General features: G+C 33.6%; 2 protein-coding genes across 6 annotated transcripts; both read left to right on the top strand.

The window, feature by feature from the left end:
• The first annotated feature begins 2,625 nt into the window (after positions 1 to 2,625).
• tbx3b (T-box transcription factor 3b) lies at positions 2,626 to 18,290 on the top strand. Of its 5 annotated transcripts, none has more exons than XM_051110448.1 (8): positions 2,626 to 2,692; positions 14,552 to 15,265; positions 15,404 to 15,671; positions 15,898 to 16,044; positions 16,168 to 16,244; positions 16,780 to 16,910; positions 17,048 to 17,583; positions 17,804 to 18,290. In XM_051110448.1, the coding sequence occupies exons 2-8, from the start codon at positions 14,970 to 14,972 to the stop codon at positions 18,113 to 18,115; spliced, it is 1,767 nt and encodes a 588-aa protein (XP_050966405.1). In that variant the 5' UTR covers positions 2,626 to 2,692; positions 14,552 to 14,969; the 3' UTR covers positions 18,116 to 18,290. The 5 variants fall into 5 exon arrangements, with proteins under 5 accessions (XP_050966405.1, XP_050966406.1, XP_050966408.1 ...); XM_051110449.1 differs by lacking the exon at positions 2,626 to 2,692 and adding an exon at positions 3,620 to 3,671; XM_051110451.1 differs by lacking the exon at positions 2,626 to 2,692 and having other exon boundaries at positions 14,431 to 15,265; positions 17,048 to 17,326; positions 17,478 to 17,583; positions 17,804 to 17,969.
• A 1,255-nt stretch (positions 18,291 to 19,545) lies between these two features.
• On the top strand, positions 19,546 to 23,645 carry tm2d2 (TM2 domain containing 2). The gene is made up of 4 exons (XM_051110456.1): positions 19,546 to 20,057; positions 20,179 to 20,266; positions 20,362 to 20,477; positions 22,491 to 23,645. Exons 1-4 carry the CDS (start codon positions 19,792 to 19,794, stop codon positions 22,702 to 22,704), a joined length of 684 nt encoding a protein of 227 aa, XP_050966413.1. The 5' UTR covers positions 19,546 to 19,791; the 3' UTR covers positions 22,705 to 23,645.
• The last annotated feature ends 796 nt before the right edge of the window (positions 23,646 to 24,441 follow it).

Genomic DNA, 24,441 nt, shown 5'->3' with positions numbered 1-24,441 from the left:
GTATGTAAAGTTTTGAACAGGGTCATTTTTAATAAATAATATTTTATTTGATTTTCTCTTGTGGACTATATGTAAATGTATTTTATGTGAAATGTCTTATTCAGGTCTTCTTCTTCAGGTCCCTCTTATTTTGGTAAAATAATTAACATTTTGCAGATTCTGCAAGGTGTATGTAAACTTTTGACCTCAACTGTAATGTTTGATTATTATGAAATAGTTACAATCTATCTTGTAGAGAGGCGTTTGACATTTCCAAATTGTCTGTAGTTTAATTTACTCTCCACTAGAGACCACTAGAGGACTGGAATTGTTTTCACCTCTCGTATTTTGAGTTACTGAGTGTTATTTAACTCAGCTTTAATTTTTTGTTACATACTCTGCACACAAATCCTCGCTACTTAAGTGGATTTCTTATACGCAAATCCTTCCGGTGTCGCAGATTTAAAACAGCAGTGCGTAACTAAAAGGAGGGATGCTGATTTAAAGTACTGGTGGCAGCAGCATGTGAGGTGGTACAGGCAAATTTAATACAACTGCATTTACCCTAGAAATTTCTCTGACCTTCAGCTGTTTCAGAATATGGTGTCTGGCCCATTATGGTGGGTGTTCATGAAGTTATTAGGTTTCCTTGTTGAGTCCAACCAGTAACTGTATACAGTGGCAGGTCGCACTGTGCTAGCAGACAGCATGCTGGACTAAAGTGTGGCTTTGAGTTTGATGGGCTCTTTAGACTATAATCAGAGTGAAACATGTTCACGCCTAAGCTGTCACACCTAATCAGGCAAGACAGAAAATACCATTTATACCAGCTCAGGTTACTGCAATGAGTCGCCCTCTCTGCATTTCCCACACACTCTGTTTTCCTCTATCAGGTTTATGAAGGCTTGATTACCAACACTGTAATGAGTACAACCCAGTTATGCATGTAAAAATAGTCTTGGGAAAGCTTGTTACTAAAGATCTGATTCAGTCATCAGCAGTCAGTAAAAATGAAATAAAATAATAAAATGAAAACTAAGAAACTATGAAAATACAGTGAATTATTTAAGTTTTGTTTATATGTAAGTTCTGCTTTTCATGTAGCTTGATTGCATTTATTCCTGGCATGTTTTCCTCTCAAATCATTTTGTGAAGAAAACCAATGTTCTGATATATGTACAGTTGAAGTCAAAAGTTTACATACAGCTTGCAGAATCTGCAAAATGTTAATTATTTTACCAAAATTCATCATACGAAATGCATGGAATTTTTGTATTTAGTACTGACCTGAATAAGATTTTTCACATTAAAGACATTTACATATAGTCCATGAGAGAAAATAATAGTTGAATTTATAAAAATAACCCTGTTCAAAAGTTTATATATGCTTGATTCTTAATACTGTGTTGTTACCTGAATGATTCACAGCTGTGATAGCTGTTCATGAGTCCCTTGTTTGTTCTGAACAGTTAAACTGCCTGCTGTTCTTCAGAAACATCCTACAGGTCCCACAAATTCTTTGGTTTTTCAGCATTTTTGTGTATTTGAACCCTTTCCAACAATGACTGTATGAGTTTGAGGTCCATCTTTTCACACTGAGGACAACTGAGGCACTCATATGCAACTATTACAGAAGGGTCAAATGCTTACTAATGCTCCAGAAGGAAACACGATGCATTAAGAGCAAAGGGTGTAAACGTTTGAACAGAATAAAGATGTGTGTATGTTTGTTATTTTGTCTAAATATCTTTTTTTTTTCATTTAGTACTGCCCTTCAAAAGCTACAGAAGATACTTACGTGTTTCCCAGAAGACAAAGTAAGTAAAATTTACCCTCATTTTCATATTCAAAAAGTTTTTACCCCCTAGCTCTTAATGCATGAAAAAAAAAAATCTGGATAATTCAGGTAACAACACAGTATTAAGTATCAAGTTTATGTAAACATTTTTACAGGTCATTTTTATAAATTCAACTATTATTTTCTTTTGTGGACTATATGTAAATGTCTTGTATGTGAAATATCTTGTTCAGGTCAGTACTAAATAAAAAATAACATGCATTTTGTATGATCCCATTTATTTTGGTAAACAATGAACATTTTGCAGATTCTGCAAGGTGCATGTAAACTTTTGACTTCAACTGTACATTAGGACCAAAAATTCCCTGAAGTCAAAATGAGCATTTTGGCATCTCAATTCAGAGTATGTTCACATTCTCTCTTACACTACCACTGGATGGACATCTGCAACAAAGACACAAAATGCCTTTGGAATCAACAAATTCAGTCAGTCTATTTCTACAAACAGTTATATTGATTTTGACACATTCATGTGATGTTTTCCTAGAAGAGAAGTAAAACAATTGTTTGTAAGTAATGCAGATAGGGGTAGTAAAGGCAACTTAATTCACCAGTAAATAAATGTTCATACACATAAATTTCACCCTTAAAAACTTTTTGTTGTTGCTCGGTAAGTACACCATTGCCTGCAGCTGCTGCACTGGCCCTCATTCAGTGTAATCTATATTTGTGAGGTCAATATCACCTGCTGTTTTTATACTCCATCACCAATTACTCAGAATCCGTAATCCTGAATTTGAAACAGATCATTTCACATCAGGCTGCACCTGTTCATTCAGCACTGGGTTCGTTGAACACGTTATAACAGCGCGGAGTGTTTTAATACTTAACAAGGACATCTACGTTTTATAAATGGTAAGTCTTTTGGATATATTTTTCTATACCTATGCTGACATTTAGTTCACCTGTGAATAATTTGATCTTATACAAGCCTTAATTCTCTTTCTAGCGTGTGTCACAGCAATATCTGCCGTTTTTATATCTCAGTGCAGACATTAAAAACACCTTCAGACATAAATGTTGACGCTGTTTGAATCAGAAGACGTAATTAGAGGCAGGAAAGAAATCTGCTTGAGAAATGATGGGCCTCTTTGTGCTGAATTGTCCTCAGTGCGTCTTCCATAGATGTGTTTGTGCTGACAAAAGAAAACGGAAGGAAGGAGTACATTTCCTTAATTAAATAGCAGCGCTCCAAACCCATCCTCATCAGAACGTCTCTCTCAATCAATAATTCACACCAATGGCGATTCCTTAAGTGTCTATTAGACTGTGAAAATGCATGTTTTATTTATTTCATTTTGGCATTTTAACAGTACATAAATAATTCATTGTTATAGCTCTTGTTTTATTCTATGTAAATAATATAAAATAGTATTTTAAATAATATTTTGTTCTAATGAATAGTATATATATATATATATATATATATATTTTAATTTAATTATAAATTAAATTATAAATATGATTATATTATATATTATAATTCTGTAGTGTATTAAATAATTTTATATTTAAAAAAAAAAAAATCAATAAAACACTTTCTCTGGTTAATTTGTTAACCTAAGGAATATTAGTATAATATCTCAGCACTATAGTTAACACTTATTTCCTGAATCATCAGGCCTTTATTCACTCCAAATCTGATGTCTTCTCCCAGAGGAAGCCTCCACTCGCCCATTATCTGTCTGCCGATTTTTACTGTTGACTTTGATCAATATGCCTCATTAACATTAAAGCAAGCCTGTCGTTTGCTCATTTTATTTATTTATTCCATCATACCGATGAATGTTGTGCTGACTGTCCTTTGGCTGTCTGGCTCTTCGGCTTTTTTCAGGTTAGAAACTTGTTTAAAATAACTTTTTAATGTTTTTTAGAAAGATGTTTCTTATGCTTATCAAATTTGCATTTATTACATAATTAATACAACAATACAGTAAACAAGTATTCTCTCAGTTTTAAAACAAGCATTGTATTTTAATATATTTAAAAATGTAATTTATTTCTGTGATGAACTTGAATTTACAGCAGTTATTACTCTAGTCTTCAGTGTCACATAATCCTTCAGAAATCATTCTAATATGCTGATATGGTGCTCAAGAAAAATGTATTATTATCAGTGTTGAAAAGAGTTGTGCATGATACATAGACAGCTTATTGTCACTTTAGATGTATATTTGACAGTCACGCTTCCAAGAATGCATTTGTTTTTAACACAAAAAACATTTCAGTGATTGTAAAAGTGACACATCAAGTGTGTTCATTTTAGAGCTTTACAAATAGTTTCCACAAATTTCTATGGAGAGCCACTTCAAATAGAAAACTGTTTCACTCTCAGAGTCAACAATGGGTCTAGTGAAGAAAAGCCACTGCTGAGCAGGGACTGAAAGTAGAATAAACAAGATGTTGGGAGACAATTGTAGGTTTGATGACAGATTCACAGGCAGACATGATAAATTCCAAACATTTCTCAAGCTCTTAGATCCTGCTGTGGTCTGAGTCAGACATGAAAACCTTCGTGCATGTGGTTCTGAACACCACAATACAGAAGATACACAAACACACTCAAGCATGCAATGATCATCACAAGACAAAAAGATGTTTTTATCAATAGTCATAGCATTCAGTTAAAAAAGGCTTCTCTGTAGTTTTAAAAATATATTTTTACAATATCATTCAGAACATAAATAATTTGTAAAACAACTACATATACTTAGCAATAGCTGAACAGGTGATTGTTCACTGTACAAATCTGACTTTTTTTTTTTAACATTTTTAAATAAAACAACTGCTGTACTGAAATATGTACGATGGTTTAGCTTCTTCTTTTCTGCCTTTTGATTTCACAATGTACTTTGTCCTGACCCATACACTTTGGCAAATAAACACACCAAAGCCCTTGCAAAGCTTGAATAAACATACTTTTATTGGCTTTATTGCATTGCAAAATCAATCCAGGCATTTTAATATAAAGGGAGTAAATCACTTGCCTGAAGCAAACTGAAACAGAAAAATACAAGAGGCAAAGGAGAAGGGAATCAATTTTCACACATTAGAACTATTATCTTATTAGGAAATGGATGACAGAAGCCTGAAGGTCTTTCCATAGTATGACATGAAGCAATCTCCTTTGATTGCACAAAATGAGTGCTATATATCCATAATCTTAAAACATGTCTTAATGCATTCAGTCTTAACAGTACACTCAACTTGTTGAATTATTGGGTATAACAAAATCTGAAATTATATATTTAAATAAAATATGTGACCCTGGACCACAAAAACAGTCTTAAGCAGCATGGGTATATTTGTAGCAATAGGCAAAAATACATGGGTCAAAATTCATTAGGATATTAAGTGAATTGTTTTGTAAATTCCATACCATAAATATATCAAAACTTAATTTTTGATTAGTAATATGCATTGCTAAGAACTTCATTTGGACAATTTTAAAGGTGATTTTCTCAATATTTTGATTTTATTGCACCCTCAGATTCCAGATTTTCAAATGGTTGGATCTCGGCTAAATATTGTCTTATTCTAATAAACAATACATCAATGGAAAGCTTATTTATGCAGCTTTTCAGATCAAAAAATTGACCCTTATGACTTGGTTTTGTAGTCCAGGGTCACATATATTAAAAACATTTATTTTTAAATATATCCAAATAATATAAACAGATATTTTAAATATATATATTACAATATATTAAAAAATGATCTCACATGTACATTTGCTTAGAAAAAGATTTTCCATGCAGGAAGGATTTTGTAAGTATCTTGCTGAAGGAACAGATGGAAAATATCAGTAATGCCGATTTATATTTAACCTCCCTGACAAAAGAGCCTTTACAAAGAGATTTCCTTCAAGGAAATATCCAATAAAAAAGTAGGAATGTGCTTTCATTCAGATGCAGTGCTAGCACTCTTCTTCAGATTGTCCATCCGAGAACTAGTAAAATCATAAAGTGAAAGCTGACTTAACTTTACCTTTGGTATACTGTTAAAAAAAACAAAAAACAAAACATCATACTGCTTACTGCAACAGTCTTCAGGACTTAATGCTTACTTTTTGAGCTTTTTGAGCACTAGTCTGGTTATTCTTTGTAATCTAGAAACATTCGACTTCTTCAGATCAGGTGCCGAATGACCCCCCCAAAGTAAACAAATGTTTACATCTAATTTAATTTACCGAAAAGCTTCCTTTATTTACCCCTTCCCTCTGTGTTCATTACCCAGATTCATGTTTAATACTCTAAGGACTACTACAGCTTTTAATCACAGGTTTACTGAGCCTGGCAGACCTTTCCTAATCTACCAGAGTAGGTTTTCACTGCTCAAAAACATCAATACTGTCTTTTTGGCACAGGCGTTCATGGGATTAGTTGTGTTTCAGTGAGCCGGATCCCCTGAGCCTCACACAACGGACCCTAAAGAGCAAATTCGAAGCCAGTTTTCCCCAAAGAGAAAGTCCAAAACGTTTACCTTTTTAAATCATACTTCAACAATGATCCCAGATCAGCTACAGAGTATTTAATCTTTTTGATTTCACTTCAGTTTGATTTATAGTCATTGCACACAGTGCCTATTCCTAAAAGCCACCTTGGAACGGGTGGTCAGCAAAGTGCTTAATTTGCATACATCAAATAGATAAACAAAAATATAGATAAAAGATTTCACTGCTATAGCAGTTATATATTCGCACTTAATATGAAGCAGATGATAGTTGCCGTATATCTGAGCAAAGCCGGTATTGGAACGGTTTCAATGGTTCTTGAAGACCAACCTTCATCTGAATTGAAGTACATTCAACCCTGCCAGTTATCATTGACCTCCTGACACCGATCAATGTTTGAAAAGAAAGTTGTATTTGATTCCCAAAGTGCAGATGTGGCAATGAAATTTCTTTCTTTCTTTATCAGGTACAAGCACATAAGATGTTTTTCTCATCGCTTCAAACAATGAGCCAAACAATTGTTCATACAGTATGTTTCTATGAAGCATTTCTCTCAGAAATAACCTTCAGAATTTATTGTTGAGTCTTTTTTTTTTTTTTTTCAAAAATACGGATCATAAAATAATAGTAAAATAAAAAAATAAAATAATAATAATAAAAAAAAAAAAAAAAACGTTTACCTGGGCTCTGCTGGCTCTCATTTATTTTGAATCATTTCTTTTATTCTTTAGAGCGGGAATAAGAACTTGAACCATCAAAGATCGATGTAACAATAATATGTCCAATTGTTTAAGAATATCATGAGATCACAGTATAAAAAATGAAGCAGAAGGACAAACATTTAGCTCTTTCAATCGCAAGTATCCTTTAAGAAGATTAGCAGTTAAACTGAATGTACTGAGAATGATTCTCAAAGGCTCAAACCATTGATCATAATGTTTTATAATGTTTCATTTAGTCATAAATTAGTTATCTTCAAATATGTGTTCTCATAAGACCCTTTCACACAGCAATCGTGGTAAATTCTGGCTTTTTACCAGTAAGAGAACATTCACCCATCAGCACCAAAATGCCAGTAAACTCTGTGATGTCAGTCATCGGAAAAGATCTTTAAAGGCTGCACTGTTGTCTTCATTTGCCCACATGAGAAAGCGCGTTAATTTCATTATCTGTCCAATTTAACACTGACAATCCGCAACACTGACAAATGGAAAAGAAGGCTAGGTCTCACGTTAAAAAAGCTGCCAGACGCAAGAGAAAAAGAGACCAAATGCAGTGGTAAAAGATGTCTGTCTAGTGCATACACTACCAGTCAAAAGTTTTTGAACAGTAAGATTTTTAATGTTTTTAAAGAAGTCTCTTTTGCTCACCAAGTACAACTAAAACATTTTTAAAAAATTACTATTTAAAATAACTGTTTTCTATTTTAATATATTTTAAAATGTAATTTATTCCTGTGATTTCAAAGCTACATTTTTAGTATCATTACTCCAGTCACATGATCCTTCAGAAATCATTCTAATATTCTGATTTTTCAGAATTTTTCTCTTTTGAAAAAAACTTATTTTGTTGAAAACAGCAGAGTAGATTTTTTTTTCAGTTTTCTTTAATGAATAGAAAGTTCAAAAGAACAGCATTTATCTGAAACAGAAAACTTTTGTAACATTATAAATGTCTTTATCATCAATTTTGATTAATTGAAAGCATCTTTGCTAAATAAAAGTATTTAAAAAATGTGTGTATAATGTTACAAGACTTTTTTTTTTTCAAATAAATGCTGATAATTGGATCTTTCTATTCATTAAAGAATCCTAAAAATGTACTCATTTTTTAAATATTGATAACAATACAAAGTGTTTCTTGAACAGCGAATCAGCATATTAGAATGATTTTTGAAGGATCATGTGACACTGAAGACTGGAGTTATGATGCTGAAAATGTAGCTTTGATCACAGGAATAAACTACACTTTAAAAGATATTCAAATAGAAAGCAGATATTTTAAATAGTAAAAATATTTCAAAATATTACTGTTTTTGCTGTATTTTGGATCAAATAAATGCAGACCTGGTGAGCAGAAGAGACTTCTTTAAAAAACATAAAAAATCTCACTGTTCAAAAACTTTTGACTGGTAGTGTATTTACATAGAAAAAAAAAGCAGCTGAGCTTTGTTTACAACTACAATATGTAATCATGTCATTTCCATCAGAACACTATGATTGGCCAATTTGAACCAAAGTTCATTCGTCAGCGCATTCCACATGTTCCCACTGGTAATCAGTCATTCAATCGCCTACTAAATATATATTTTTTTATTTGTTTACTTTTACACTACCGCTCAAAAGTAGTGCTCACTAAGGCTACCTTTGATTACAAAAAAGCTAAACACTAAAAACAATAATATTGTGAAATTAAAGGATAAGTCCACTTTTCAAAAGATTCACATATAATGTACTCACCCCCTTGTCATCCAAGATGTTCATGTCTTTCTTTCTTCAGTCGTAAAGAAATTATTTTTTTTGAGGAAAACATTTTAGCATTTTTCTCCATATAATGTACTAATATGATCCCAGCCAAAAAGAAGGGTCTTATCGCGAAACAATCGGTTATTTTCAAAAATAATATAATTTATATACTTTTTAATGTCAAACACTTGTCTTGTCTTACTCTGCCTGGACTGTTTTTTTCCGGTTCATGACAGTTAGGGTATGTCGAAAAACTCCCATCTCATGTTCTCTCTCAACTTCAAAATCTTCCTATATTGTTGTTTTACCTTTTTTGTTAAGGGTGTTTTTTTTATCTGCATGTTCACTTTTCAAAGACTGTGTCGGTACTTCTGCAGCGATGTAGGACGATTTTGAAATAAGTTGAGGGAGAAAATACAATCAGAGTTTTTCGACATACCCTAACTCTGTTGAGCCAGAATACACAGAGTTCAGGGAGAGCAAGACAAGATGAGCATTTGAGATTAAAAAGTATTTAAATTGTATGTTTTTTAATAAAAAATAACCAATCGTTTCGCTAGATAAGACCCTTCTTCCTTGGCTGGACTCACTCACAACTGCATTTGGGATCGTTTGAAGCCACATTTTTCCTCAAAAAACATAATTTCCTTACGACTGAAGAAAGAAAGCCACAAAAATCTTGGATGACAAGGGGGTGAGTACATTATATGTGAATCTTTGTTTTGGAAGTGGACTCAGCCATTACTCCAGTCTTCAGCGTCAGATTGTCCTTCTATGCTGATTTGCTGTTCAATAAACATTTCTATTGTTTTCATTGTTGAAAATATATATTTCCCCAGCATTTTTAATGAATTAAAAGTTCGAAATAACATTTCTTTTATAATAGTATTTAATATATCTATGATTTCAGGAGGTGTTCTTCATTAGAACATAAACTGAATCACACTAATGACTGCAGACTCACTGGTCAATCAGTCATTTACTTTCAGTCCCCTCAGCGCTCATTCATCTGCTGCTGGATCTGCTCCCAGAAAACCTGTCTGAAGTGATGTGCTGATTTCTACCATTTACTTAATCTTGAACGTAGATCATTAAAAAAAATCCTGCCTGTCCTGTTTTTGTTTCTGAGCAGAACCATTTATTTGATAGCATGACGTGCTCTGAACCTCTGCTCGGTTTCAATGTCTCGCGCTCCTCACACCTTCTCAGTGCCACTGTTTAACTACATTCCTCCCACCTCCACAGTCCAAACATGTCCAGTCACACTAGTCTGTTAGCGGCCGACTATTCATCACAGGCCCTCTAAATAAACAGCTGAGGTGTTTGAGAAATAGCCACATTGAGGCCACTCATTGCTCATTCACTGGAGAAAAATAACCCCAATTACTAACATTAAGTAATTGCTTCTCTTATTAATTGCTTTCCTCTTGGATATATTCACAAATCAGAATCCCTTCACCTTCACGTCTGTAAATTGTTCGCCTTCAAGTTCAAGATAAATTACGCTATACTTCTTTTTACTTTTGTAATGCTTTATTGAAATCCTTCTATCCAAGGTTGCCTCTTCAGCATAGATTTGTGAGCTCCTACAAACATGGAAGAAAATTAAATAGACTGCTCATGCTGTCAAACTTTTTTTTTTTCATTTTAAAAGAAAACAAAACTATAAATGCAACATATAACGTTACATACAAAACATCCTGTGTCAAAATTTAGCATCCAACCAGCCACACCTCAATGGTCAGTACCGGCTGGTAGTGGAGCAGTTTAAAGCAGCTATTTATCCTCGGTGTTAAGTTACACACATTGCCTGTTAGTGTTCTCACAAATATCAGACTGGTATCGGCGCTCTCTCTCCCTCCCATAGCTCTTTGCCCGCTGCCTCTTTGAAGTAGGGATGATTGACAGCCAGGGTTGCTCCTTGTCCAATAAAGATTGGGTCATCAGTAGTGGATGGCTGCAGATGGCATATCTCTCATAATCCGGTGTGTGGATCTTTCTCTGTTCTCTCAGCCACCATGGCAGCGCAGCTGAACACAGGACATAAAGCTGTCATAGAACAGCGTCATCATAAATTCACAGATTTACCCATTACTGGAGCAGGGCGTGAAATACTTTACATGCTTTAGAATGTAGGCAATGTTTGAAATAAAGCTGTATCTGTGAGGGGAGTTTTCACCACCCTTATACTGATATAGATGAAGTGTTTAAATCAAACTCATTAAAAGTGACAGGAAAGATATTGATGTTTAAAAAAATCTGTTTCAAATCAATGCGGTTCTGTCCTTTTAAACTTTAAAATAATAATAATGGTTTCCACAAAAATATTAAGCACCACAACTGTTTTCAATATTGGTAATAAAAAGATTTTTTTTTTTGCAGAAAATCTGCATATTAGAATGATTTCCGAAGGATCATGCAATGAAAATCGAAGTAATAGCTGCTGAAAATACAGCTTTGCCTCACATGAACAAATTACTTTTTAAAATATATAGAAAATGGTTTGTTGTTTTTCCTCTAATAAATGAAGCCTTTGTAAGCATAAAAACAAAAAAATTGATCATGGTTTCCATTAAAATATTAAGCACTGAAAATATTGAAAATATACATTATATATATATTGCCATCACTGAAATAAATTACATTTTAAAATATATTACAATAGAAAATTGTTTTTTTAAATTGTAATAATATTTCAAAATATGTCTATTTATACTATATGTTTCCAGTAATAAATGCAGCCTTGAAAACCATAAAAGATGTTTTCCACAAAAATATTAAGCACTGTTTTCAATTATTTTTAGTGGAATATCTGCATATTACAATGATTTCTGAAGGATCATGCAGTAAAGATTGAAGTAATGGCTGCTGAAAATGCAGATTTGCCATAACATGAATAAATTGCTTATTTTAAATTGTAATAATATTTCACAATATATCAATTTTTACTGCATGTTTCCTCTAATAAATGCAGCCTTTGTGAGCACTAAAGACATCTTTTAAAAACATAAAAAATTGAATAAATTGATCAAAAGTGGCAGTAAAGACATTAATGTTAAAAAATCTATTTTCATATGAATGCTGTTCTGTCTTTTATTCATAAAAAAAAGAAAAAAAAAAAGAATGAAAAAAGTCATGGTTTCCAATAAAATATTAAGCACTGCTTTCAACATTGATAATATATAATATATATATATATATATATATATATATATATATATATATATATTAACCTTTTATTTTAAATTGTAATAATATTTCAATATATGCCTATTTTTACTGTGTTTCCTCTAATAATTGCAACATTGATGAGCATAAGAGATGTCTTTCCAAAACATTAAAAATGATTAAATTAATCAAAAGTGGCAGTAAAAATATTGATATGAAAATATATTTCAAATAAATGAGGTTCTGTTCTTTTGAAAATATTTAAAAAATATATATCATGGTTGCCACTACTGTTTTAAACTTTGATTTTTTAGCAGAAAATCTGCATGTTAGAATGATTTATGAAGGATCATGCACTGAAGACTGAAGTAATGGAATATATTTTTAACAGCCAGTCTTCAGTGTATTTTGTCTCTAATAAATGCAGCCTTGGTGAGAATAGAAGGCTTATTTCAAAAACATTTTTAAAAATGAAACTTTTGGATCGTACTAGGCTAATTTTTATTTAAGATAAATATAGGAAAATAGAAAATATAGAAAATAAAAAAAATGGTGAGCTACATGGCTACATTTTTTTCTCACTCTCTCTGAGATAAGAAACAGAACCTGCATTTAAATAAAGATGTTTGGCAGGACATGTAACCCAGTACTGATACTGAAGCAATGTGCTGTCAGGCATTTTACACTATACTATACACTAATACAAAAACAACACAAAAGTGACGCCTCCCGCTAAGAAAAAACTCTTTCTAACGTTCTGATGCCTTGAGCAGAAACAGAAATAGATCCTCATTTAAAGCCTTGCAATGGAGCGTCAATAGGACTTTCCCATTACATGGACTGTCAAGTTGGCGCCGTGATAGCTTGGCCACATCCTTCAAACAAAACATCAAAGCTTGATTTCTAAGTGACTGGTACAAGTGGTTTAGCTTTCAACACATGATTGTAGACATTAAGAATAATGGTTTGTGTTGAATACAAAGTGGCACAACTGAAAGTTTCAAGAGGCTTGTGTCCTGTTGGTCTCACTCAGTCCACTGTGGTGTTTTTGAGCCGTCATGGAATGTGCAGCCAAACTCTTCTGCAATAAAAATGTGTAACTGAATACACTCACTAATCCAGCCAGGACAATCAAAAGCATACATCAGATGAATACTCAGTCATTTCCCACTCATGTCACAGCATGATATTACGGGATGGAGTCTGGGAGCAAGATAAGACGGGACTTATTTAAGGGCACCCACTTAAAATTGTCTATGAGAATTGATGAGTGAGGGAAATAGTTTCCCATGTTGGATTGTATATTGTGGATGTGCTGTTTGGTGCTTTTGTATCAAGCATCTAGATTAGAGATGTAAGATTGATTATGGGAGGTCGTGTGGGAGGTGAGTGGGAGGGGTAATTTAATGTGACAGTCCTAAAAAGAGCATCGGTTAGGCCGATGATTTTTATATGTACTGCTATTTTTTCTACAGACAGAATACTGCCATTAGTACATGATCACTTTCAATATACACTACCAGTCAAATGTTTTTGAACAGTAAGACTTTTGAGATGTTTTTTAAAGAATTCTCTTCTCATCAAGCCTGCACTCATTTAATCCAAAGTACAGAAAAAACAGTAAAATTTTGAAATATTTTTACTATTTAAAATTACTGTTTTCTATTTCAATATATTTTAAAATGTAATTTATTCCTGTGATCAAAGCAAAATTTTCAGCATCATTACTCAAGTCTTCACTGTCACACGATCCTACAGAAATCATTCTAATATGCTGATTTGCTGTTCAAGAAACATTTTTTTTATTATTATTATCAATATTTAAAAAATTAGTACATTTTTTCAGGATTATTTGATGAATAGAAAGATCCAAAGATAAAAATAAATGCTTTTTGAGCAGCAAATCAGAATATAAGAATGATTTCAGAAGAGTCATGTGACTGGAGTAATGATGCTTAAAATTCAGCTTTGAAATCACAGGAATAAATTGCATTTCGAAATATTTTCAAATAGAAAACAGTTATTTTAAAAAATATCTAAAAATAACATTTTACTGTTTTTGCTGTACTTCGGATCAAATAAAAGCAGAAGAGACTTCTTTAAAAAAAAAAAACATTAAAAATCTTACTGTTCAAAAACTTTTGACTGGTAGTGCACTTTATTAGAATAATGTCAGTGAATATTTCTAAAAGCATGTTTATTTCCAAATGTCAATTTCTCAAAATTTGTCACAATGGGACCTGCCATTTAACAACCTGTTTTATAATTTTCAGAAAAATGTAAACAGTGAAACAGTTAGGAAACAAAATAACAAACCATGAATCATGAAACAAAGCAAAAATGTAAATGGTAACATTACACTGCAATTAAATAACTTGTAACAAATACATTTTATACATGTAATTTTTTGGCTAAAGCCTGGGAAATATAAAACAAATTTCGTTTAGATGTCAGAATTAAAAACCGTTTTGAATACACAAAATTAATCTGTGTAATTAGAGTTTTGACGCACAGCCTTATAGTTAGTGACAGCTAGCCCCGATCTGCCCTGCTTTCTTTACTTAATTCACAAGCATTACCAGCACTAGACAGCTGATGCTCCATTTGTATCAAATCACTTTGTTGCAGTTGATTCTTTATAAAATCGATTTACCACGCCCTTATGAAGCACAATTGGTTTGGATGTGTCTACGGAGCCAATCAGAAACCCCTGACTGACCCGTCCCGACAACAAACCACCACGCTGTGTGGAGATCCGGCATAAGGTCCCAAGGGTTCATCATCTGTGCACACGAGACCCCATAAAACAACCTTTACGGTCTCTGCAGTTGGGTTTTTCACTCAACAGGACCAAGCCATGAAAGCATGAGAATGGATGACTCACTCAACACCGCGAGATTCATTTTGACAAACTGTCTACAATTTCTGATATACATGATTCCATATAAGGAGTGAATGCTGAAGAAAGGAGTTTTAACCTGCACTGTGAGGATTAGGTTATGATGACGTTATGAAATAACCCCACAAAGCAGCGCAAGTTGCGAGAATGGCGTATCACCACTTTATACCGGCCAGTCCCACTGACCTCACTATTAGTTCGATGCTTGGACAGCAGTCCCAGTTTTGTCCTGTTGGATACGGGAAACAACAGTTCGCGAACGTGCTCCATAACTCCATTCGTTTGGCACTCAAAGAAGCCGCGTCTGCTGAGCACCTCTCAGCGGAGACGAGAGACCCCGGACTGGCACCTGAGGATGACCCCGTGGTTCACCTGGAAGGCAGGGAACTGTGGGGGCAGTTTCACAGGAGCGGCACGGAGATGGTCATAACTAAGTCTGGAAGGTAAGAAGATGATTTAACACGACCATTTCTTTTTTAGAATTTGCATCGACGGCATACTGTTCATGCTATTTATTTCTCTAAGTGTTACTATGTATTTTGACTTGAACACTGTAGTGAAATGTGTTTTGTTTCTTTGAGGCGCATGTTTCCAGCATTCAAAGTGCGCTGCAGCGGCTTGGACAGGAAAGCGAGGTACATCCTTCTGATGGATATAGTCGCTGCTGATGACTACAGGTACAAGTTTAACAACTCTCGGTGGATGGTAGCTGGAAAGGCCGATCCAGAAATGCCTAAACGAATGTACATCCACCCCGACAGTCCTGCTACCGGAGAGCAATGGATGTCCAAAGCTGTGACCTTTCATAAGCTCAAACTGACGAACAATATATCTGACAAGCATGGATTTGTGAGTATTTAATGTCGTAGATGCGATTCATTCCTCAAAATAATTTTCTTTTTGTCAAGGAAGTGACAAGCGCAACGCAACATTCAACAAGTTGCCTAGAGCGAGCAGCTCGGTTTCTTTTTTTGTTTAATTCTGTGCTAAAAGCAATTTTCAGATTTTTTAAAAAAAGTTTTTCTTTAAGAAAAAAATAATGAATTATGCAAAATTATTTGATTTTGCTTTGCAGACCATATTAAACTCCATGCACAAATATCAGCCGAGGTTTCATATCGTTCGAGCCAACGACGTCCTCAAACTTCCTTACAGCACATTCAAAACCTACGTGTTTCCTGAAACAGAATTTATTGCTGTGACGGCATACCAAAACGAAAAGGTAACAGTTATAAATGTTTTATCGGTAAGCCAAAGTACGTATTAGCCTACTAAAGTTGTGAACAGTTTTCACAACACTTAAAAATTTGGTAAATTCATTAACATGTTAACTATGCCTTTACAGATAACTCAGCTGAAAATCGATAACAACCCATTTGCGAAAGGATTCAGAGATACCGGAAATGGGAGACGAGAGAAAAGGTATTTTTTTCTTTCAGATTTATGCCTATACTGTCCTATTTAAATTTAACTTTCCTTTATTCCACTTTTTTTTGCTCAGAAGTTCTGAATCAGAACTAATTATATTATCAGCATACTGAAGTGAAAAGTTGAACTGAACAATAGATATTAATTTCAGTTTGCATTAATGACTACAGTACTCCAGCTGCAAAAACACAAACGTGTGTAAAACCTGATGATCATATTCTCCAACATGATTTGAGAATGATTCAAAGAGCGCTTAGCAACTCTGACGTTTAGAAAAAAATGAGTTTACATGATATATAACAATATCACAAATGTACTTATCATTTGATTAGTGCAAAATTCTTCTTATTTACGTCATGTTTCTTTGTCTTCTTATTTATATCATGCTTTTTTGTTTAAGATTTTTTTTTTTATATTTCCAGGTTTAAATTCGATTTTAAAATCTCAGGTTTTCAGTATGGTCTTTTGAGCAGGAATGTCTGAAAATAATCGTTTTAATATTCGCTGACATGTATTTTTCGATTATTAGGAAACAGATGTTGCACCAGAGGTGTGATGTGGCACCGAAAAAAGCCAATGTGTTTACAGACGACTCTTTTGACCAAAGTTCATCAAATCGTTTAATTCAAGAAACGAATGTCGTTACATCAACTTCAACAGGTGTTCGGTTGGGATTTATACTAAATAAATATTTATACTGTATAATAATTTATAATAAATATCAAACTGTTGATTATTGTTAACAATTTTATATTTCCAGTATGTATACTTTTCATACTGACATATTTATTTTACAGATATGAATGAGAGTGACACCGATGAATATGGAGATGAGAAGGAAATCAATGAAGATGGAAAGCATTCATTTTCTCAAGATGAGCAAAATCCCACAGAAATCTCAACAACGGTGCAAGAGTCCAAGGACGATTCAAGAGACGAGACGCAAGGAGAAGGGAACATAAGGGTCAGCAGCAAAGAAAAGCATGGTGAAGAGGGTACTGAACATTTATCCTTGGATAAAAAACATGCTGAACAACACAAGTTTGCAGATGATGTGACTGATGTTTCTCAGAACGGTTTGTTCACTCGGCACTATTACATCCCCACGCCAGGCCTATTTAATTCTCTGTGTGTGCCGCCACATGTCTTGTCAAACTTATGCCAGTTTAATTATGTTAGAACACTTCCGCTTTTGGCATCTGAAACAACTGGTCCTTGGTTATCTAGGAGGTCAAATGAAGGGGAGGGTCAAGGTTACACCACTTCAGTCTCATCCTCAGAACAAAGACTTATTGGGATGCCTGATTTTCAGCAGCACAGAACAACATCTCAGGTAGGTTGATAATTTAAGGTGTAAGCGTATTTGGTTGAATAATGCTAAAAATAAAATAAAATACAAAAATATATAATAATGTATTAAAATATAAAAGACATAAAACATTGTAAACAAACTATGTTGTGTGGTTTTATTGCCTTTAACTTGCATGCAATCATTTAAACAAAACAAAACAACAACAACAAAAAATAATAATGATTTAATGTGATTTTCACAGGGTGTGCTTACCTCAGCACATGGAAGTGTCTCATCTTATCCACAGAGTTACATGACAACATCTGCTGCCACCTCTTCTGCTGTATCATACCAGGTTCAAGGCCCCCCTATTTTCAATGTTAGCTACCGATCCCGATACAGACCCTATCCTGTGCCACTGTGGGTGCATGGCCGAAAAGTGCCACAAACCTCAGTATTTATACCATATGGTGAAACTGATACAAATGAGCATGCTGGTATTACAAGTCCTGGATCAACTGAGCATAGATTAAAACTGAATGAGGATCAAAACACACCGTGCCGGGATCTCTAGAGATGTCTGCGCATGAACAACAAGAAGTTCAGCTATAATGATATGCATTATGGTATGTCTCAAGTCTACGTATCTACTGAAGATCTGGATTCAAAATTAATATATAGTATTTATTCTTTAGTCTTTATCTGCTGTGTGAATGTTAGAATAATGCGTAAAATACATGAAGTTGCAGAGCAACCATTAAATAAATTTCATACCATTTTTCTGTGTTTTTCTCCTTGTTTTATTTACCATTGAAAGTAGTAATGTGACTATACTGTACTGTGCACTTAAGCATATTTTAGGCTACCTGTATATGTAGATATATCTAACAGTCCCAGCAACATTGTTTCAGTTAACCTATAAATAAATTATTCTTTTTCTTACTATTATTATAACATATTCATATATTCATAACATATTTTAGTTTATACCTCAAATTAGGCTCATATTAATTTATATATATATATATATATATTTTTTTTACATTAAATACTTGTATTTGACGTGTAAGAACAAATACCTCAAACCTTTTTTCATGCAGCCAATATCTGCACCTTTATGATGCTCACACCTTTATGATCACCACAAGGGGTCACCCATGACCGTATGATGGAACCAGATCTGCTAGCTACTGAAAAATATTTGAAACTTTCACATATGTGACCCTGGACCACAAACCCAGTCTTAAGTAGCACGGATATATTTGTAGCAATAACCAAAAATACATTGTATAGGTCAAAATAATCGATTTTCTTTTATGCCAAAAATCATTAGGATATTAAGTAAAGATCATGTTCCATGAAGAAATTTTGTTAGTTTCCTACCGTAAATATATCAAAACTTAATTTTTGATTAGTAATATGCTAAGAACTTAATTTAGACAACTTTAAAGGCGATTTTCTCAATATTTAGATTTTGTTGCACCAGATTCCAGATTTTCAAATAGTTGTTTCTCGACCAAATATTGTCTTATCCTAACAGGTGGAAAGCTTATTTATTCAGCTTTCAGATGATGTATAAATCGCAAAATTAAAAAAACGGACCCTTTTGACTGGTTTTGTGGTCCAGGATCACATTATATAGGCCTATATATATATATGTGTGTTTTTTTTATTCGAATATTGCATATTAAGATACATTACATTTCAACTCTAAATAAGATATATAATTTCGACCACCCCAACTGTATAATACCTAAGTGTGCCCATTAATCCATAAAATATATTAGAATCGACAAAATTGCCTATAACGTAATGTTAGTATCGAGCCAAAACTGTGGTAAACGATCTCAAACGAATTATCTCATGTATGGGTTTAATCCCACAAATGTTTACTTATTGTTATACCGAAATACTATTTATTTATAGCATATTAACGTATTTCTTGATATGAATAGCACTGAAAATAAATATGAAATGACGTAACGCTACACAAAATAACGTCATCATAATGCGCCGCCTGTGTTGTCTGCTGTACATCTCAGTTTTAGCTTGTTTACTTGTAGCAGAATAATATGGTACATTCTCGGCTACAGTACGGTACATGAGTCGTATATTATGAAATAAAACCGCCAGTAATATGTCGACAGGCATTTACAGATGTAACTGGCAAAATCACAGCTGAGTAGCCGCTGTCGCGTTCATTAGCTGGAAGATTATTTAGCCGTTCAGCTCAACTGCTGTTCAGAAATCATGCCGCAGATTTCAGTCAACTATATTTTATTATGCGGACAGTTCTTGCTGCTCTTCACAGTGCTGCTTTTACAGTGTCTAGAAGGGATACACTCGCAAAACTCAACCGAGCCACCCGGAAACACAGTAACGACCAGCAAAACACTTATGACCAGCCAACAACCAGAAGAAAATATGACGGAGACTATTATACCTACTGAAACATCAAATCACACAGATCAGTATGAGTACAGCCCTCCATCACCTGTCGTCCTCTGTCGATACCTGTAAGTAAACATCTCATCTTTATTCAGCACGCGGCCTGTTTCGTGTAAACAACACTGGTGTGCAATTTATGGCTTACTGGTATAGTTATGTGATGATAATTCGTGTTCTTCTCTCTTTTAGACCAGAGGAATTCATATTCTGTCAAGATCCAGTCGATCACGGAGGAAATGTCTCTGCCTTTCAGGAACTGGGCTATGGATGTGTAAAGGCAAGAACATGTTTTGGAAAGATATGTTGCATTAATAAACGGTTTTTATATATGTATAGCCAAAATAAAAACTTAAAAGTTACATTTTTTCGTAGTTTGGCGGTCAGGTATACAAAGACGTGAACCATACCCAGGTGTTATGCATGGCACTGGATGGCATAGAGTGCGCTGGACCACGGGAGTTTCTCAGAGGCAGTGAGCCATGCATTAAGTAAGTGAAACACAATACAGTGTAGAAATAAAGTAAATATTTAAAGATATAGAATTAGACAGAGGCTGCTTACACATTAAATTGCGTTAATGCTATTTGCACTAAGTGTAACTAGTGTTAGACAGATGCAAGTCATATTTTGGTGCAAATAGTGGCAGATACTATTTGTAGCTCAGTGTTGCAGTACATTATAAAACAGTAGGTTTGAGGTTTATTTTAAGTTTGACCCATAACCGTATTGAACCTGCTGATCAATAAAGGTGTCCTCGAAGGTCCGGGTCTTAAATCAATGTGCCTCATCAACTTGAGGACATTAAATCCAATTTCAATTATAGGGCTATTAAGTACACATCAGGCACTTTATTTACACTTTTCAATTATTTTCTTTAGTTTTATTTAAAATAAACTCCTCTCCTGATAATGACATCTGAGATTTTCACATTTGGCAAAAAATAAATCCACTATCTACTCTCTAAATTGCTTATTTTTTAAGTTTGTCTGGTTCAGTCAGGACCGATGGTGGGCAGAGTTGGTGTATTTTGCCAACAAAATGGGCTCTTTGCACTGTGTAAATACACTACCAGTCAAAAGATTTTTAGTGTTTTTTTTAAGAAATCTCTTGTGCTCACCAAGCTAGCATTAATATGACCCGGAATACAGCAAAATCAGTAATAATGTGAAATATGTTTACTATTAAAAATAACGACTTTCTATTTGAATATATTTTAAAATGTAATTTATTCCTGTGATCAAAACTAAATTTTTCTGTATAATTACTCCAGCCTTCAGTGTCACATGATCCTTCAGAAATCATTCTAATATGCTGATTTGCTGTTTTTTTAAAAAGATTTATTATTATTATTGTTATTATTATCAATATTTAAAACAGTTGAGTACATTTTTCAGGATTCTTTGATGAATAGAAGATCCAAAGATTAGCATCTATCTGATATAAAAAGCTTTTGCAACATTATACACTATACCGTTTAAAAGCCAGTATAATTTTTGAGCAAGGATGCTTTAAATTGATCAAAAGTAATGACAAAGATATTTAATGTTACAAAAGATTTCTATTTCAGATAAATGCTGTTCTTTTCAACTTTTTACTTTTTTATTCACCAAAGAAATCTGAAAAAAGCAGTTTTTTCTCAGCTGTTTTCAACAACAACAACAATAATAACAATACATTTTTGAGCAGCAAATCAGAATATATGAATGATTTTTGAAGGATCATGTGACTGGAGTAATGATGCTAAAAATTCAGCTTTGAAATCACAGGAATAAATTACATTTGAAAATATATTCAAATATAAAACAGTTATTTCAAATAGTAAATGATTTAAATATTACTGTTTTTGCTGTACTTTGGATCAAATAAATGCAGGCTTGGTGAGCAGATGAAAATTCTTTAAAAAACAAAAAATCTTACTGTTCAAAAACGTTTGTCTGAAAGTGGAATTCATGTAATTTTTAAAAAGTAATTGAATTATATAATGAATATACCTATTTCTAGTTATCAGCAGACATAAAATATTTCATAAGGTAGTTATTTTTCTTGTGTGGAGTAAAATTTGATTGCTATCCATAGAAATGTTCCCAAAACTGGCTTACAAAATGGTCTGAACATTCATGAGTGAACTGGTCTTAGAAATCCTTATTCAGTATTCACAATTGTCTAGAAAGGTCATAGAAAATTAAATTATCAAGAATGTTGGAACCCTGCTGACATTACTAACACCAGATGGCAGCCAGTTACACAAAGTATTTCCTGATATTTGACCTCTTCTTCATAAGGAAGGTTTAAATCATTTTTAATTTTGTTACCACAAGAGGGCAGTGAAGTACTTTGAATTCCATTCTGCTGTATAACATCTTCAGTAAATAGAGCTGTATCAATTCCCAACCTTTATTTCAGAACTTGCATAGCTTACACATGGAGCAGTTTTCTTCTTATTTTTCAACTATAACAGCTTTTTAAGGCATTGGAAATGTTTTCCTCTCTAATTTATTAAGATACACAGGACACTACTTCATCACCACCCTACTGTACTCATTTTTCCTGGGATGTTTTGGCGTCGATCGGTTCTGTCTCGGACACACTGGGACTGCGGTGGGAAAGCTGCTTACCCTGGGCGGTCTTGGCATCTGGTGGTTTGTGGACCTCATTCTCCTGATAACAGGAGGCCTGACCCCCAGCGACAGCAGCAACTGGTGCACTTTCTACTGATTTAAAGTGGCTGTATTCACCTTTTCATGCACACAAGTTATATTTAATACACTGTATGCATGTGGGCTTACATGGGCTTTTTTTGCCATTTATGATTTGTAAAATACTGTTCTTCTGCCTTGTTTCTTTTGTAAAGTGTTTATGTGAAGCAGTGTTGTAAATAAATGTCATCTTCAAAGAGTAAAACGTAATTGATATATTAATATTTATGATCGACAAACAACATAAAGTCGTCTAGGAAATGAATCTTTCTGAACATGCTCCCCATTACGAAATGATGTTTAAAATCAAATCAAGTTGCCGGATTGCAGACTGTGCCAAAACAGCTGCAGAGATGTTACAGATCTTGTTTTAGACTGAATACCTACAAAGAGCTGTCAACGGACAGATGTTATGAAACAGCTTGCAATTAAAAATACATACAATAATAGATTCTATTATACATGCGTCCCTTGGCAGAATTCCCATGGCTTTTATCACACCATTCAAAACATAATTTTGTGAAAGACTGTAAGAAGTTTTCTTTTTATTAATTTCCCTTTTATGTTTCCGTGCCTTGTAAGTTATGGAAGTGATTTATTTACTGATGAACTGTTGATCTGCTGAAAAAAACAAGGCACTTTGGAATATGTTGCAACACATCCAAGAGCATTGCTTTAAAACATGTGGCTAGAATTTAATAGGCAATTACTCAGTGGGTACAAAGACTTGTTTGACTGGTGCATGCCATTAAAAATGATCCTATGTTCAAAAACAATTGAGAGCAGCAGGTAGTAAGTGTGTATGTTGATGTGTGATGGATTACAGCCTGACAGATCATCCGCTTTAATATTTTCATTCAGTACAAGTCTCTTTCATTCAAAACACAATGCTTGTTTCTTCAGCACCAAATCAACATATTAGAATGATTTCTGAAGAATCATGTGACACTGAAGATTGGAGTAATGATGCTGAAAATTCAGCTTTGCATCACAGGAATATCTTACATTTTAAAGTGTAATATTATTTCACAATATTACTGTTTTTACTGTATTTTTGATCAAATAAATGTGTCTGAGCATAAAGGACTTAAGTATTTAACCAAAATAAGAGGGATCATACAAAATGCATGTTATTTTTAAAAATATATATATATAATGGTTGAATTTAAAATGGCCCTGTCCAAAAGTTTACATACACTTAATACTGTGTTGTTATCTGAATGATCCACAGCTGTTTTTTTTTTTTGTTTTGTGATAGTTGTTCATGAGTCCCTTGTTTGTCCTGAACAGTTAAATTGCCTGCTGTTCTTCAGAAAAATCCTTCAGGTCCCACAGATTCTTTTGTTTTTTCAGCATGTTTGTGTATTTGAATCCTTTCCAGCAATGACTATATCACTTTGAGATCCATCTTTTCACTTTGAGGACAACTGAGGGACTCATATGCAACTATTACAGAAGTTTCAAATGATCACTGATGCTCCAGAAGAAAAAAAACGATGCATTAAGAGCCAGGGGTGTAAACTTTTGATCCAAATGAAAATGGGTAAATTTTTCTAATTTTGCCTAAGTATCACATTTTTTTCATTTAGTACTGCTCTTCAGAAACTACAGAAGATATTTACATGTTTCCCAGAAGACAAAATAAGTTAAATTTATCCTGGCTCTTAATGCATTGTATTTCCTTCTGAAGCATCAGTGAGTGTTTGAACCTTCTTTAATAGTTGCATATGAGTCATTGTTGGAAAATCCTGAAAAA

This window comes from Labeo rohita, chromosome 5 (assembly GCF_022985175.1).
Source record: "Labeo rohita strain BAU-BD-2019 chromosome 5, IGBB_LRoh.1.0, whole genome shotgun sequence".
Classification (NCBI taxonomy): Eukaryota; Metazoa; Chordata; class Actinopteri; order Cypriniformes; family Cyprinidae; genus Labeo; species Labeo rohita.
The sequence above is the reverse complement of the archived record's forward strand: the minus strand, read 5'-3'. Positions and strand labels throughout refer to the sequence as shown.